At 43.4% G+C, this 16,445-nt stretch overlaps 1 protein-coding gene across 6 annotated transcripts in view; it reads right to left on the reverse strand.

Annotated features, from left to right (window-relative positions):
• Positions 1-16,445, reverse strand: part of ap1g1 (adaptor related protein complex 1 subunit gamma 1) — a 29,325-nt gene that overhangs the window by 9,082 nt on the left and 3,798 nt on the right. For 3 of the 6 annotated variants that reach the window (XM_045218155.1, XM_041874483.2, XM_045218153.1), the window contains exons 2-12: positions 10,779-10,982; positions 10,524-10,648; positions 8,004-8,145; positions 4,900-4,996; positions 4,139-4,215; positions 3,655-3,663; positions 2,837-2,932; positions 2,653-2,733; positions 2,410-2,564; positions 2,183-2,296; positions 348-488 (exon numbers count right to left, since the gene is read on the reverse strand). In XM_045218155.1, coding sequence (XP_045074090.1) covers positions 348-488; positions 2,183-2,296; positions 2,410-2,564; positions 2,653-2,733; positions 2,837-2,932; positions 3,655-3,663; positions 4,139-4,215; positions 4,900-4,996; positions 8,004-8,145; positions 10,524-10,648; positions 10,779-10,979 — 1,238 coding nt within the window. In that variant the 5' untranslated portion in view covers positions 10,980-10,982. Of the gene's footprint in view, positions 1-347; positions 489-2,182; positions 2,297-2,409; positions 2,565-2,652; positions 2,734-2,836; positions 2,933-3,654; positions 3,664-4,138; positions 4,216-4,899; positions 4,997-8,003; positions 8,146-10,523; positions 10,649-10,778; positions 11,001-16,445 lie in introns of all 6 variants that reach the window. The other 3 variants (XM_045218156.1, XM_045218154.1, XM_045218152.1) reach the window with 2 other exon arrangements.

Genomic DNA, 16,445 nt, shown 5'->3' on the forward strand with positions numbered 1-16,445 from the left:
CCAAAGGTAGCCGAAACAATAGTTAATCATTTGAGGTGCTTGAGGCGTTCAGTCAGGATCTGTGTCAGCAGCCCACATGCAGAAACTACTGCTGCCATGGCCTCTCTTACCATCACTACTAATCCTTCTCCTCTTACCTCTCGAACCACTACTACAACTGCTGAGCAACGGCCAATACAAACAAAATGAGGTGGTAAAGACCTACAAGCCACGAGATAATGTTGAGAACGGTTTCACATGGTGCAACTGCTTAATGTTGCTATGGAACTAGCAAGAGCCTTCTGATTGGCAAAGCCTGATCTCTACGGATCTTCCAGCTCTAACTGGACCACACCCCAGAGCCTTACTTCTCTGCAGCCAGGAAGACTCCAGACGCACAGTCCGCTTTGAATTCTGGGTCACAGGAGTCCAGGAAGTAGAGCAGCTCCTTCATCATGCCTCGGATGTTGTTCCCATTCACCAGGGCGAAACTCAGCTCCATCGCACGCCTACCGAGGAGAATGGGAGGACGATAAGACAAGGAAATCTCTACATCTTCTGACCCTTATTTTGTGCAGAAATGTACAGTGAGGGAAAAAAGTATTTGATCCCCTGCTGATTTTGTACGTTTGCCCACTGACAAAGAAATGAACAGTCTATTTTTAATGGTAGGTTTATTTGAACAGTGAGAGACAGAATAACAACAAAAGAATCCAGATAAACGCATGTAAAAAATGTTATAAATTGATTTGCATTTTAATGAGGAAATAAGTATTTGACCCCCTCTCAATCAGAAGGATTTCTGGCTCCCAGGTGTCTTTATACCAGGTAACGAGCTGAGATTAGGAGCACACTCTTAAGAAGGTAGCTCCTAATCTCAGTTTGTTACCTGTATAAAAAGACACCTGTCCACAGAAGCAATCAATCAATCAGATTCCAAACTCTCCACCATGGCCAAGACCAAAGAGCTCTCCAAGGATGTCAAGGACAAGATTGTAGACCTACACAAGGCTGGAATGGGCTACAAGACCATCGCCAAGCAGCTTGGTGAGAAGGTGACAACAGTTGGTGCGATTATTCGCAAATGGAAGAAACGCAAAAGACTTGTCAATCTCCCTCTGCCTGGGGCTCCATGCAAGATCTCACCTCGTGGAGTTGCAATGATCATGAGAAGTGTGAGGAATCAGCCCAGAACTACACAGGAGGATCTTGTCAATGATCTCAAGGCAGCTGGGACCATAGTCACCAAGAAAACAATTGGTAACACACTACGCCGTGAAGGACTGAAATCCTGCAGCGCCCGCAAGGTCCCCCTGCTCAAGAAAGCACATATACAGGGCCGTCTGAAGTTTGCCAATGAACATCTGAATGATTCAGAGGAGGAGGAATGCTGCCTATGACCCCAAGAACACCATCCCCACCGTCAAACATGGAGGTGTAAACATTATGCTTTGGGGGTGTTTTTCTGCTAAGGGGACAGGACAACTTCACCGCATCAATGGGACAATGGACATGTACCGTCAAATCTTGGGTGAGAACCTCCTTCCCTCAGCCAGGGCATTGAAAATGGGTCGTGGATGGGTATTCCAGCATGACAGTGACCCAAAACACATGGCCAAGGCAACAAAGGAGTGGCTCAAGAAGAAGCACATTAAGGTCCTGGAGTGGCCTAGTCAGTCTCCAGACCTTAATCCCATAGAAAATCTGTGGAGGGAGCTGAAGGTTCGAGTTGCTAAACGTCAGCCTCGAAACCTTAATGACTTGGAGAAGATCTGCAAAGAGGAGTGGAACAAAATCCCTCCTGAGATGTGTGCAAACATGGTGGCCAACTACAAGAAACGTCTGACCTCTGATTGCCAACAAGGGTTTTGTCACCAAGTACTAAGTCATGTTTTGCAGAGGGGTCAAATACTTATTTCCCTCATTAAAATGCAAATCAATTTATAACATTTTTTACATGTGTTTTTCTGGATTTTGTTGTTGTTATTCTGTCTCTCACTGTTCAAATACACCTACCATTAAAATTATAGACTTATCATGTCTTTGTCAGTGGGCAAACGTACAAAATCAGCAGGGAATCAAATACTTTTTTTTCCCCCTCACTGTATGTACAGTGACTAGCAGTGTGTTTTACTAGTGTGTTATGTACTAATGTCTATACTGTACGTCACTCATGTTCTCCTCATTTAGGTGTAGGTCTCACCTCTTGATGGACACATCCAGGTCTTTTAGACAGTCCACAATGGTGCTCCGATGCCTCTGCACTGCATTGTGGTCCGTCTGTACCGTCTTCAGTAGGGACGTGAGTGCCACATATCTTGAGGGTGGACAAAAAGACACCATAAAGTCACATTAAGTGTTATATTACCTGGGACTTTGATGACCGGTTCAGATCATTCAATGAATTAGTTGCCCAAGTGTTTTACTTACCTAATATTTTTGTCATTGTTGAGAAGGAAGCGTCCCAGTATGTTGATGGCCAACACCCTCAATCCACTTTCTGATTTGATGTCCATTATGGTCAGTACTGTCTCGTAGAGGATTGCATTGCCTACATTTTTACTGGTCTCGGTGTTGGTTGCCACCTACAAGGGTGAAGAAACCATTAGTCTGATTGTAAAGCAATATCTAGGGCAGTAAGCCTTGAGTCCTATTGATTAACCTATATTTCACCTGTGCAAGAATGTCATTCATTGCTTCACTTGAGTCATCATCACTCCTGCCCAGAATTCGCAATAGTCTCAATATCCGCACCTGCAATGAAGACAAGGGTCAACACTGACTGGCCTAGCCAAGTTCATGTTACAGAGGAGTAAGATCAAATGATTGGCACGAAACACAAGGTCAAAGGTCTCACCTGCAAGAAGGGGTCACTGATGCCAGACACGTCGTGCTCAGGAGAGTATCCAGACATGATCAGGTTCTTCAGGATTCTCACCAGCTGTGGAACCAACTACAAAAGACCAACAAACAGGAGAGGGGGGGTGCCATCAAGGGTCAAGGTCTTTATTTCTGAGGAATCGGTGTACTACCTTGTTACTGAAATAACTTGACAAAGTATTTTGTAGAATGTGCAGTTATTCTTTACATTCTCTTGATTTAATCATGGTAGTCAAGACAACATTGATTGTATGAAAACATTCGGTTAGGATGTTCGGTTTTGAAAAGCTAATCGAACTGTGATGTCACATTCAATCACATCTGGATGAAATAGTAACCTAATCATAATTCTTACCAGGAATGCTAGGCAAGAGTATTCATAGACAATTTGCAACAATGCGAATATATTTTTCTTAAATATATATTTGTATGCATACAGTCACATATCCCCCCTTTTAACAGACATAAAACCATCGGTGTCTAGTGAGAACACTGGAGGTGATCAATTGAAAACAGACCCATCATGTTGTTTTCAACATACAGTGATCAAATGAGTTATACATTAGGTTAATGATGACACATTAACAATAGTGAGCGATGTCTAAGAAACATTTTAAAAAATCCTGTCATGATATCAAAAGAGAACACCAACATATGACCGCTGTAAAAGTCAAAGAAATTAAAAACACAAAAAGGAACTTTACGGAACACAGATTTGATTACATCTACAGTGACCGTGTGAAGTGATTACTAGTTACAGCATGCACCAGCTATGAAACCAGAATGTACTCTTACCTTCTCATTCTAACACAATGCAGGAATTGTAACGAAGACAAATGACAGAAAAAATATGAGGTAGATGTTAGGGAAAAGATTCACTTTTAGAGAGAGCTCAAAGTAATGTTTTGATCATGAACATGAGGTGTGGGAGGCTGGCTGGAGGTTGTTTATGGCTAAGGGAAAGAGGTACAAAACCACTAGAGATACAGCAAGGAAAGAAGCGAGGCAAGGAGATACGACTGAGACATAGGCCTACTTTGAATGTGGAGCAAACCTTATGGGAAAATTCAATCAAAGGTTTCAAAAGGCAAAATATGTTTGAAGTATATTTAAAACAGTCATAGTGAAAGGAAAATGAATACGCAGAGAGAATGAAATGTAGAGTGAGTTTAAGACAAATGCTTAATTAACTCCCTAAAGATTTGCTGATGTGTTACGCTGTTACCCAAAAACTCTTGATAGTAGTAATTTCAGCTAATTAGATCGTGGCTATCCATACCTTTCTGAAGTGTAAGAGCATGTCAGGACTTCTTTCACACATTTCAGTGAGGAGGACAACAGAAGTGTGGAGAACACCTTAAGGAGACAAAGAGAAACCAAAAAGGTCTACAAACAGCATCCCTGGTGAACAGTAGTAGTTCACAAAATGTGCACACATTTCCTTGCCAATTCCCTGGGAGTCAATGTTTTAGCAATGTCACAGCATTGTCACTAAAATAAGGAACATAGTCTATGGGGGAAACTCTGTTTGCTGGCTCCGTTGTGGTGGTTTATAATCTGGAATCTCACTCTTAGTAAGTGTCAGTTTAACGTCATTAAGCCCATTTTAGCACTACAAAGACGACTACAGGTTTATATCTAGCATCAACTTACCCTCCCCAAATCCTTACCTTGACCATTGAGGGGAAAAACACAAAACTGACCTTAGTGTCTAGGGCAAACTTCATCTATCAAACTCGTTTAGAAACATATTCGAAGTGGTAACGTTGGTTCTGACAAGAGTGCCGCTTTATAAAGCTGTCAGAACATCAGCCATTGTACTATGACACCCCTGCCTGCTGTGAAGGACGCAGCAGTCCCACAGCTCATCAGGACACAGTCATTAATCCAGCTCTTTTCACTGAAGGACATTTCAACTGTGTAGAGGGCACCAGACCAATTTTCCCTTTGAAGGACACAGCATCCCCATTTTATCTGTGAGTGACCAAACCCAATGCTCTCTGTGCAGGACACAGTTGCCCCCAGCCCCTGTTGTCTCACCGTGGTTCTTCTCGCTCAGCAGGTTTTTTGTGGCTGGGAGGAACATCTCCATCAGCTCTGGGACCTTCCTGATGACGTGGACTGCACACAACGCTGCCTGGGGACAAAATTGTAATGTTTTCCAAAGTGCTCTACTGTGACATGCTAACGCAGACCTGCCAACCTTGAATAATTGTTATGAGTACGACTTCAGCGGGGCGGCGGCACCCCCAGCCCCCACGACGGCGCGCGCAACACCCACACTGCTCAAATCATAGGCAAAATGCAGCTTTTTTTTTGCCTAACAATGATGTTGGCAGAAGACAGTCTCAGTAGGAATGGTAGGCTATAGACTTATGGGTACTTGGTAATTGGCTGCTCTTCAGTAGCTAACTATAAATATGTAGACATATATGTAGCTCATGTTTAATGAGCTGAAATAAAATATCCCCCAAACATTTTTACATCCCTGTTAGTGAGCATTTCTTCTTTGCCGAGATAATCCATCCACCTGACAGGTGTGGCATATCAAGAAGCTGATTAAACAGCATGATCATTACACAGGTGCACCTTGTGCTGGGGACAATAAGGCCACTAAAATGTGCAGTTGTGTCACACAACACAATGCCACAGATGTCTCATGTTTGAGAGAGCGTGCAATTGGCATGCTGACTGCAGGAATGTCCACCAGAGCTGTTGCCAGAGAATGTCATGTTTATTTCTGTACCATAAGCCACCTATGTAGTTTTAGAGAATTTGGCAGTACGTTCAACCGGCCTCACAACCGCAGGCCACGTGTAACCACGCCAGCCCAGGACCTCCGCATCCGGCTTCTTCACCTGCGGGATCGTCTGAGACCAGCCACCCGGACAGCTGATGAAACGGAGGAGTATTTCTGTCTGTAATAAAGCCCTTTTGTGGGGAAAAACGTATTCTGATTGGCTGGGCCTGGCTCCCCAGTGGGTGGACCTATGCCGTCCCAGGCCCACCCATGGCTGTGCCCCTGCCCAGTCATGTGAAATCCATAGATTAGGGCCTAATGAATGTATTTAAATTGACTGATTTCCTTATATGAACTGTAACTCTGTAAAATCATTGAAATTGTTGCATGTTGCGTTTATATTTTTTGTTTAGTATGCATGTATGTATGTATGTATGTATGTATGTATGTATGTATGTATGTATGTATTTACATTTTAGTCAAAAATCCAGAAAATCACATTGTATGATTTTTAAGTAATTTATTTGCATTTTATTGCATGACATAAGTATTTGATACATCAGAAAAGCAGAACTTAATATTTGGTACAGAAACCTTTGTTTGCAATTACAGAGATCATACGTTTCCTGTAGGTCCATACAGACCATCTCCAGATCCTTCAGGTTTCGGGGTTGTCGCTGGACAATACGGACTGTCAGCTCCTTCCAAAGATTTTCTATTGGGTTCAGGTCTGGAGACTGGCTAGGCCACTCCAGGACCTTGAGATGCTTCTTACGGAGCCACTCCTTAGTTGCCCTGGCTGTGTGTTGGAAGACCCAGCCACGACCCATCTTCAATGCTCTTACTGAGGGAAGGAGGTTGTTGGCCAAGATCTCGCGATACATGGCCCCATCTATCCTCCCCTCAATACGGTGCAGTCGTCCTGTCCCCTTTGCAGAAAAGCATCCCCAAAGAATGATGTTTCCACCTCCATGCTTCACGGTTGGGATGGTGTTCTTGGGGTTGTACTCATCCTTCTTCTTCCTCCAAACACGGCGAGTGGAGTTTAGACCAAAAGCTCTATTTTTGTCTCATCAGACCACATGACCTTCTCCCATTCTTCCTCTGGATCATCCAGATGGTCATTGGCAAACTTCAGACGGGCCTGGACATGCGCTGGCTTGAGCAGGGGGACCTTGCGTGCGCTGCAGGATTTTAATCCATGACGGCGTAGTGTGTTACTAATGGTTTTCTTTGAGACTGTGGTCCCAGCTCTCTTCAGGTCATTGACCATGTCCTGCCGTGTAGTTCTGGGCTGATCCCTCACCTTCCTCATGATCATTGATGCCCCACGAGGTGAGATCTTGCATGGAGCCCCAGACCGAGGGTGATTGACCGTCATCTTGAACTTCTTCCATTTTCTAATAATTGCGCCAACAGTTGTTGCCTTCTCACCAAGCTGCTTGCCTATTGTCCTGTAGCCCATCCCAGCCTTGTGCAGGTCTACAATTTTATCCCTGATGTCCTTACACAGCTCTCTGGTCTTGGCCATTGTGGAGAGGTTGGAGTCTGTTTGATTGAGTGTGTGGACAGGTGTCTTTTATACAGGTAACGAGTTCAAACAGGTGCAGTTAATACAGGTAATGAGTGGAAAACAGGAGGGCTTCTTAAAGAAAAACTAACAGGTCTGTGAGAGCCAGAATTCTTACTGGTTGGTAGGTGTTCAAATACTTATGTCATGCAATAAAATGCAAATTAATTACTTAAAAATCATACAATGTGATTTTCTGGATTTTTGTTTTAGATTCCGTCTCTCACAGTTGAAGTGTACCTATGATAAAAAATTACAGACCTCTACATTGTTCTTCCCACTGTATATATATATCAAACAATGTAGCCAACACAGAAGTCTCCTAAATGAAATTGAGGTGCTCTCAGTGACAATTTCAAATTTTTCTACATTTGTCGTAATGACGAAGGAACTAACTACGAAATGTAGTGGTTATGTGCTTGACTAACACATACAATTTGGAAAATGTATCCGGCAAACAGTTCGTTCTCCATTTTCCCTACACTTTGTCCTCACACATCAGCGGTATCAACGGACAAGGTGGAGAGCTGCCATTCAGCTCGAGGCAGGAAAATAATAGACTACTACGACTATGGGGGGCAGGCTGGAGAGTTAGAGATGTTTTCTTCTCGCCCAAGTCCTGATTGGATCAGCTCCAACTTCAGACGGTTGTACCAATAGAAGCGTATTTTAGGGTAGTTTTTCATACCAGCGTACTTTGACCTCAAATTGTGTGCATGGTACGCTAAATGAGTGCACGTTGGCAGGTCTGCTAACGCACTTCAAACTGATCACCTGACCAACACCTCTTTGTAAAGAGTGAATGTGGGCTAGGTGAGAATGAGAGGTAGGTACCTTTTTCCTCAGGTAGGAGTTGGATGTTTTGAGCAGCTTCTCCACCTCTCCAGCCAGGTCTCGACACATCTCTGAGGAGCCCATGCAGCCCAGGGTGCACAAGGCCAGGCCCTGGACATACTGTGTGCTGTGATTCAGATCACTGAGGAAGGAGAGGGGGAAGAATGAGTGGATAGCAGATAATAATATCTTTATTTGTATAGCGTATAAAGTAATAAAGTGCTTCACATCATAAAATAATAAAAGTACTAACAAAGAAATAAAGATAGGAGGAAGGAGAATGAAAAAAAGATAGCTAATTAAAATCATACATTGAAATCATACATTAAAAGCATCTTTAGAAAGGTGTGTCTTCAGCAGGGATTTAAAAACAGGCACTGAATCTGCAAGCCAAAATCTAAGTGCCCTAATGGCAAATGCCCGGTCTCCTTTTGTTTTCAACCTAGACTTTGGAATGGTCAACAGTGCCCTGCCAGAGGATCTCAGGCTGAGTCCCAGCTCGTAGGGAGATAATAGATCAGAGATACAGTGGGGGGAAAAAGTATTTAGTCAGCCACCAATTGTGCAAGTTCTCCCACTTAAAAAGATGAGAGAGGCCTGTAATTTTCATCATAGGTACACGTCAACTATGACAGACAAAATGAGAAATAAAATTCCAGAAAATCACATTGTAGGATTTTTAATGAATTTATTTGCAAATTATGGTGGAAAATCAGTATTTGGTCAATAACAAAAGTTTCTCAATACTTTGTTATATACCCTTTGTTGGCAATGACACAGGTCAAACGTTTCCTGTAAGTCTTCACAAGGTTTTCACACACAGTTGCTGGTATTTTGGCCCATTCCTCCATGCAGATCTCCTCTAGAGCAGTGATGTTTTGGGGCTGTCGCTGGGCAACACAGACTTTCAACTCCCTCCAAAGATTTTCTATGGGGTTGAGATCTGGAGACTGGCTAGGCCACTCCAGGACCTTGAAATGCTTCTTACGAAGCCACTCCTTCATTGCCCGGGCGGTGTGTTTGGGATCATTGTCATGCTGAAAGACCCAGCCACGTTTCATCTTCAATGCCCTTGCTGATGGAAGGAGGTTTTCACTCAAAATCTCACGATACAGGGCCCCATTCATTCTTTCCTTTACACGGATCAGTCGTCCTGGTCCCTTTGAAGAAAAACAGCCCCAAAGCATGAGGTTTCCACCCCCATGCTTCACAGTAGGTATGGTGTTCTTTGGATGCAACTCAGCATTATTTGTCATTTTTTACCAAAAAGTTCTATTTTGGTTTCATCTGACCATATGACATTCTCCCAATCCTCTTCTGGATCATCCAAATGCACTCTAGCAAACTTCAGACGGGCCTGGACATGTACTGGCTTAAGCAGGGGGACACGTCTGGCACTGCAGGATTTGAGTCCCTGGCGGCGTAGTGTGTTACTGATGGTAGGCTTTGTTACTTTGGTCCCAGCTCTCTGCAGGTCATTCACTAGGTCCCCCGTGTGGTTCTGGGATTTTTGCTCACCGTTCTTGTGATCATTTTGACCCCCACGGGGTGAGATCTTGCGTGGAGCCCCAGATTGAGGGGAGATAATATCAGTGGTCTTGTATGTCTTCCATTTCCTAATAATTGCTCCCACAGTTGATTTCTTCAAACCAAGCTGCTTACCTATTGCAGATTCAGTCTTCCCAGCCTGGTGCAGGTCTACAATTTTGTTTCTGGTGTCCTTTGACAGCTCTTTGGTCTTGGCCATAGTGGAGTTTGGAGTGTGACTGTTTGAGGTTGTGGACAGGTGTCTTTTATACTGATAACAAGTTCAAACAGGTGCCATTAATACTGGTAACGAGTGGAGGACAGAGGAGCCTCTTAAAGAAGAAGTTACAGGTCTGTGAGAGCCAGAAATCTTGCTTGTTTGTAGGTGACCAAATACTTATTTTCCACCATAATTTGCAAATAAATTCATAAAAAATCCTACAATGTGATTTTCTGGATGATGATGAAAATTACAGGCCTCTCTCATCTTTTTAAGTGGGAGAACTTGCACAATTGGTGGCTGACTAAATACTTTTTCCCCCCACTGTATAGGATGGAGTCCCAGCTCGTAGGGAGATAATAGATCAGAGATATAGGATGGAGCTGAGATGTAGAAGAGAAAGGGGGAAGACTGAGGGAAAAAAGTATAAGACAGACAGGAAGAGGAGGGTAAAAGGGACGACGAAGGATAGAGCAGATGAGACAGGAAAGAAGAAAAATGTGCACTAGAGGAAGAGATTGAGAAAAAGACGCAACAGCTGGTCCGGCAGGTTATGGGGCTGTTTTCGTATCAAACATCATCAGCACACGCTGCTGGCGAGAGGACCACTCATGACTAACATTTCAGGCATTAACAGAATATTGGCGTTGGTGAACATCACCACCTCCTGCTCCTACAGCACAGCTCTTATCTCTACTCCCACACTACAAATAAGCAGCTGTTCCTGTCAGGATAGTGTATGTTTGAGCCAATGCGGTTTTGGCCTGTCTTACTTCTTGATGCAGTTTGTCATTAGTAGATGGACGTCCTGCCTCTCGTCCAACAGTAGCATGGCTCCCAAGTACCCTATCCGCTTGTCAGTGAACTTCTGGGATGCAATCAACTTCAGGCACTCCAGCTGGAAAACAAAACTCATTCGTTCACAAAACTGCTCTCTTTAGCGAGACACACATTCACTGCCAGGAACAACAAGACACTCACAGATGTTGGTTAATAAATTAAGAACATAGTCTTATTTTTAAACTTACCTGCCCAAAGTGTGCTGGGTAGCCCAGCATGTGCATATAGAGTAGCTTAGCCACATTTCTACAGCGGTAAGTGTTGTCTTCCTCTCTGAAGGATGAGCGTATGGCAGCACACTCTTTCTGGATCATCTCGCGCTCCTCTGCCTGGGTCCGAGCCGTCCGGATGGTCCGGATCAGCTCCCGCAGTCTGATCGGCGCTGGCATCCTCTGGAAAACACGGAGAAACTAAACATGTTGGCACAGGTGGCCTTGGTGAGGGGAAGGCACTGGCTGGGCGAGAGCCAACTGCTGCACTTTTTTTTATACAAGGGCCATACTGCAAAGTGCTTATTCTAATCTGACAACCAGTAGGTGAAAGTAGGCCTATGTCATTATGAAAGTGTGAAGAAATTACATGAGTAACTTTTTTGTTTCTCCAACATTTGTATTGCTTACGGCGTTACTACAGAAGTAAAATGTAAATAAAGAGGGAAAATGCATTAACACGAATGAAAGAAAAATGCCTGGGGTGATGGTGGGTCCACAGAGTGTCTGTCTGTCTGTATGCATTTCTGAATTAAATTGCACGTAGCTGGGGGGCTAGTAAATCACCTGACCACTACTTTTGTCTAGCTCAATGTAGTTATTACAAGAGTTGATTAGGAGGCCATGGGCGCTCATTCATTCTATAAGATAAATGCATACTCTTGCAATGGTCTTTTTGGTAGCCTATTAGATGACAAATATTTGAATAGCAAATTAGCATTGTTCGGTGAGTACAGCCTTAAGTTTGACAAGTAAAAGGAGAATGGTAGGTGAAATTAAAATCCTTGCTCAGAAGCTTCAGAAGAGAGCACTAAGGTTTCAAACCAGTGGAGGGTGATTAAATATTGAAGGCTCACATGCATGGAGGTGAGATGACCTTCTCCAGTATTTACATGCAGCCAGACAAAATAGAGGAATAATAGGAGCACAGTGCGCCATTTCTAAAACATCAGCCAGGTACACACCTGGCAAACACAAGAGAACTCACAGTACCGTGCCTCTGATGTTACTAATGTACTCCCATTCTAACAAGAACGCTGCTCCATGAGAGGATGCAATCAGAATTGAATGATTAGACAGAAGCATATAATCTCTCACCCCATTAATGTGTCTGACTCATTAGAGAGGGATTTGATTTGTTTTTAAAATGGGTAGGCTGCAAGATGATAATTACAAATACACTGTACTACTTCCTATTTGATAAGTAGACTTCCTGTGTGGTATAACATTCACCATCAATCGCAAAACCTAGGGTTTCAGAGGGCCTGCAAGGTACAGCAGGTTGCTTGTCCTTTGCTTTGACCACCTAGTCTGTATCTGCACACTACCACAGTCAAGTGGCCTCTGGTCAAGAAGAAGAAGCCTGCATATTGGATCTGTACACTAGTTGACTAAATCGGTCTCATGCCCATTTCAGAGGAACAAATATACAACAGGTAAATGAGACCTTGATGGTTTAAACCAAAGAGTACAGTATAAAGATAGGCTAAAACTGCTTCTCCAATAGAAATCCCCAAATCACACTTGTAGGTGATGTCATGGAAACTTTTGCTAGCTAAGCTCATGCGCAGAAACACGTCATCGGGTCGATGTGCAGGCCGTCAACTCAAAGGCACTCTTTCGATATAAAGTAGTTTTTGACTAAAATGAAAACGTGTCACTGTCACGAGGTTGGAGTAATAACGTGTTCAACTACTTAAGACATTTGCTAGAATCTAGGTTGCCTTTAGACTTTTAACAACTAAGGAAGAATTTCACTTCTCTCATTGAATTCTCAAACCCCGGCCTGGTCTGTTTGGTCCTTTTCGCAAGCGTTCCCAAAGTCTCGCGATGTTGCGCCTCTGGGTTTAGAAACTCTGTGTTTAAACCTGCAGGAATTCTGTGGGTAAATGGTGCATGAGCACTGAGCTCCATCACAATCCTTCTGAACTGTCTGCTAGTGAGGATGAGCCCAGTGGTGGTGTGAGAGCAATCCGGAAACACATAGGAAGGATTGCTCTCTTGGCAGTTAAGAGATACAGTGAGACAAAATGGATCAATAGGCTTTTAGCCTTAAAGATTCAGTAAATAGAAAGAAGTTATACAAACTGGCACAATGAGAGCCATGGATATGCGGTCTCCCTTGGAAGGGGAAACTATGAATGTGTAATAACTACACATGAAACACAGATGTCAAGTCATAGGAAGTGACTCGCACGTCAAAAGGCCAACAGATCTCGGCATTCCAAAGGCACAACGTCATTGGGTGTGCTAAACAAACTCTACTTCCTGCTTTCAGAAATCCCCTACAGCACTGACACGTTTGACTTTCAACACCTGAGTTGGAGCAATTAACACTGCGGCCTATCCTCTAGTGTAGTACATTCAGGAAGTGTACACTTACAGTACTACAGCCAGACACAGCACAGTGACAGAGGATGTGAGAGAAACCCTGGACAGGCTGGAGTGGGCAGAACAAGGTCAAGGGCCTGGCACCAGCAGTGGGTCTGGAGGAGGCCTTGTTTATTGCAGTGAAGGGCCTGGTGAGAGGGGTACGTGTTAATGCACCACCGCCACAACAGGGGATCCATCACGCGCACTATGCCAAGAACAAACAGGGAAAGTTATTACCGCTGGCTCCTGCGTGTAGAGAAGGGGTGCTTTATGGCTTCCAATCTCAAAAGAAGCATGGCTTTTATCTGTTAGCATGGATAACATAATTAAGCAGTTACAGCAAGAGGGACGACGGTAATTAGTTGCTGAACAAAGCCATTTTCTGCATCTAGCCGCCTTTGAGCTGATGCTGTTACTGAAAAAAGAATGCACCTGCTAAATGGACAGAGCAGAGGCCCTCTTAGAACAAGGGAAAATATAAAGGCTGGTGTCGTACACACGAAAGAGGTCCAACAGAGAAAAGACAATCCAATAATAACTGATGTTGTCGTTATCACACCAAAGGCTTTTTTCAATACTAATACTTAAACAGTCCAAAAAATAAAAAAAATAAAAACACTGAGCATCTTCCATGTGCTGCACATTTCACTAAGGTTGGGCGGTATGCAGATTTTCATACCGTTTTCTGTATCATACCTGGGTATACGGTACTAACGGAAGTGCACACAAGTGGTGCTATTTCAAAAAATATATATATTATTATTTAGGCAACATGGATCTTAATCCAGGAGGGGATTGAATGTCTCTGCTGTAACCAAGAAGCTTGATCTTGCCATCTAGCACCTTAGCAAGCAAGTTAGCAAACCAAATGCATAGCTGGAGCCGGATACAATTTCATTTGGCACATCTTAAATAGTTAACTTACACTCACCAGTTTATTAGGTACACCAATCCAGAACAGCCTGCATTCTTCTGGGTATTCTACAAGGTGTCGGCGGTACATTCATGCTGCAAACAGCCCATTCCATCTCATCCCAAATATGCTTTATTGGGTTGAGGTCTGGGGACTGTGCAGGCCACTCAAGTAAACTAAACTTGCCGTCATGTTCCAGGCAATGTTTTTCCACTCCTCAATTGTCCAGTGTTGGTGATCGTGTGCCCACTGGAGCCGCTCCTTCTTGTTTTTAGCTGATAGGAGTGGAACCCAGTGTGGTCGTCTGCTGCAATAGCCCATCCGTGACAACGATCAACCAGTTGTGCGTTCAGAGATGCTGTTCTGCACACCACTGTTGTACTGCGCTGCTATTTGTTTGTTTGTGGCCCGCCTGTCAGCTTGTATGATTCTTGCCACTCTCCTTTGACCGCTCTCATCAACAAGCTGTTTTCCCCCACAGGACTGCCGCTGACTATGTTTTTTGTTTGTCACACCATTCTCGGTAAACCCTAGACACTGCCGTGTGTGAAAAGCCCAGGAGGGCAGCCGTTTCTGAGATACTGGATCGGGCGCGCCTGGCACCGACGATCACACCACGCTCAAAGTCACTTAAGTCACTTGTTTTGCCCATTATAATGTTTAATCGAACAGTAACTGAATGCCTCGATGCCTGCTTTATATAGGAAGCCAAGGCCACACTGTCTGTAGGATTTATCCATTTTCGGAACAGGGTGGTGTACCTAATAAACTGGCAGATGAGTATAGCTATATATGTATAGAAGCACGCACCCATGCAGCCCCCGAGAAAAATGCTGGGCGATCAAAATAATTTGCATGTATGTTTTTGCACGATAATCCAAATGCTTGTATCACAAGAATCAAGTTGTTATATATTTTTATTTTTTATGAACGTTTGTCCGCTTGTTCTTTTTTGGTCTTGTCTCTTTCCGTCCTTCTCTGCTGTGTGCACCTTCCCATTCACTCACACACAAAGCCCCTTCCCCTTACAACAACAAAGATTAAAGATCACTTCTTCCTCTGACAAGCGGTTTCAATTCGCTATTTGCATTTGAGGTTTGGACCAACAGAATTCTAATGATACACTTTTTAATTGCGCACAGAGCAGACACTAAAATGGGAGTATCAATTAACATTGATTCTGGAAAATGAAGGCTCAATTTGTCACGCGCAGCATTGCTGTACCGCTAGCAGCCTTTTAACAGAAGACCGTTATACTAGCGGTCTAGTCTGTGTTTTATAATAATATAATAATATGCCATTTAGCAGACGCTTTTATCCAAAGCGACTTACAGTCATGTGTGCATAAATTTTTACGTATGGGTGGTCCCGGGGATCGAACCCACTACCCTGGCGTTACAAGCGCCATGCTCTACCAATTGAGCTACAAAGAAATGTGCAATATGAATAAACACAATTATATAAGGAATTGGCAACTCGTTCTCATTTAGAAATAAGTTAGGCCACTTGATTTCAACATCTGAACAAAGTGGACAGGCTAGCATACTGTTCAAACAGTTAGAGATGGACAGAAGGGTGTGTTCATAACAAGTCAACTGTTCTACCTTGTTAGCTAGCAAATAGATCCAAGTTGGCTACACTTCAAATATGAAGATTAGCTGGCTACTCACTAGCATGTGTGCTTGAGAGATTGATTATGAGACCTGTGTTGATTTTCTATAATGCTTGCTACAAGAAGTTAGTCATTATTAGTGAATGTGCATTACACATGGTTCAGGTTCAATTTGTAACAAAAAGGGCATTTTCATAGACTTGAAAGCCAGTTTAGTGATTATTGCAACAACAAAAAAGCTGGTTAAACTATTGTTATAAAATAATTAGTGGGTCTTATGGTTGTGGAAGGCTTACATTTAGCCTAGGTAGAATTTCACAAGCACCGAATTCATTAGATTATTGCTGACTGTCTGACCAATTGTATAACAAAGCGTATTAAGATACTGTATTATTTTTTAAATCGCGATATACACTATATATACAAAAGTATGTGGACATCCCTTCAAATGAGTGGATTCGGCTATTTCAGCCTCACCCGTTGCTGACAGTTGTATAAAAATCAAGCACACAGCCTGCAATCTCCAAAGACAAACATTGGCAGTAGAATGGCCTTACTGAAAAGCTCAGTGACTTTCAACATGGCACCGTCATAGGATGCCACCTTTCCAACAAGTCAGTTTGTAAAATGTCTGCCCTGCTAGAGCTGCTCCGGTGAACTGTAAGTGCTGTTATTGTGAAGTGGAAACGTCTAGGAGCAACAACGGCTCAGCCGCGAAGTGGTAGGCTACACAAGCAAACAGAACGGC

The sequence above is a fragment of the Coregonus clupeaformis genome, unplaced genomic scaffold (assembly GCF_020615455.1).
Source record: "Coregonus clupeaformis isolate EN_2021a unplaced genomic scaffold, ASM2061545v1 scaf1404, whole genome shotgun sequence".
Lineage (NCBI taxonomy): Eukaryota > Metazoa > Chordata > Actinopteri > Salmoniformes > Salmonidae > Coregonus > Coregonus clupeaformis.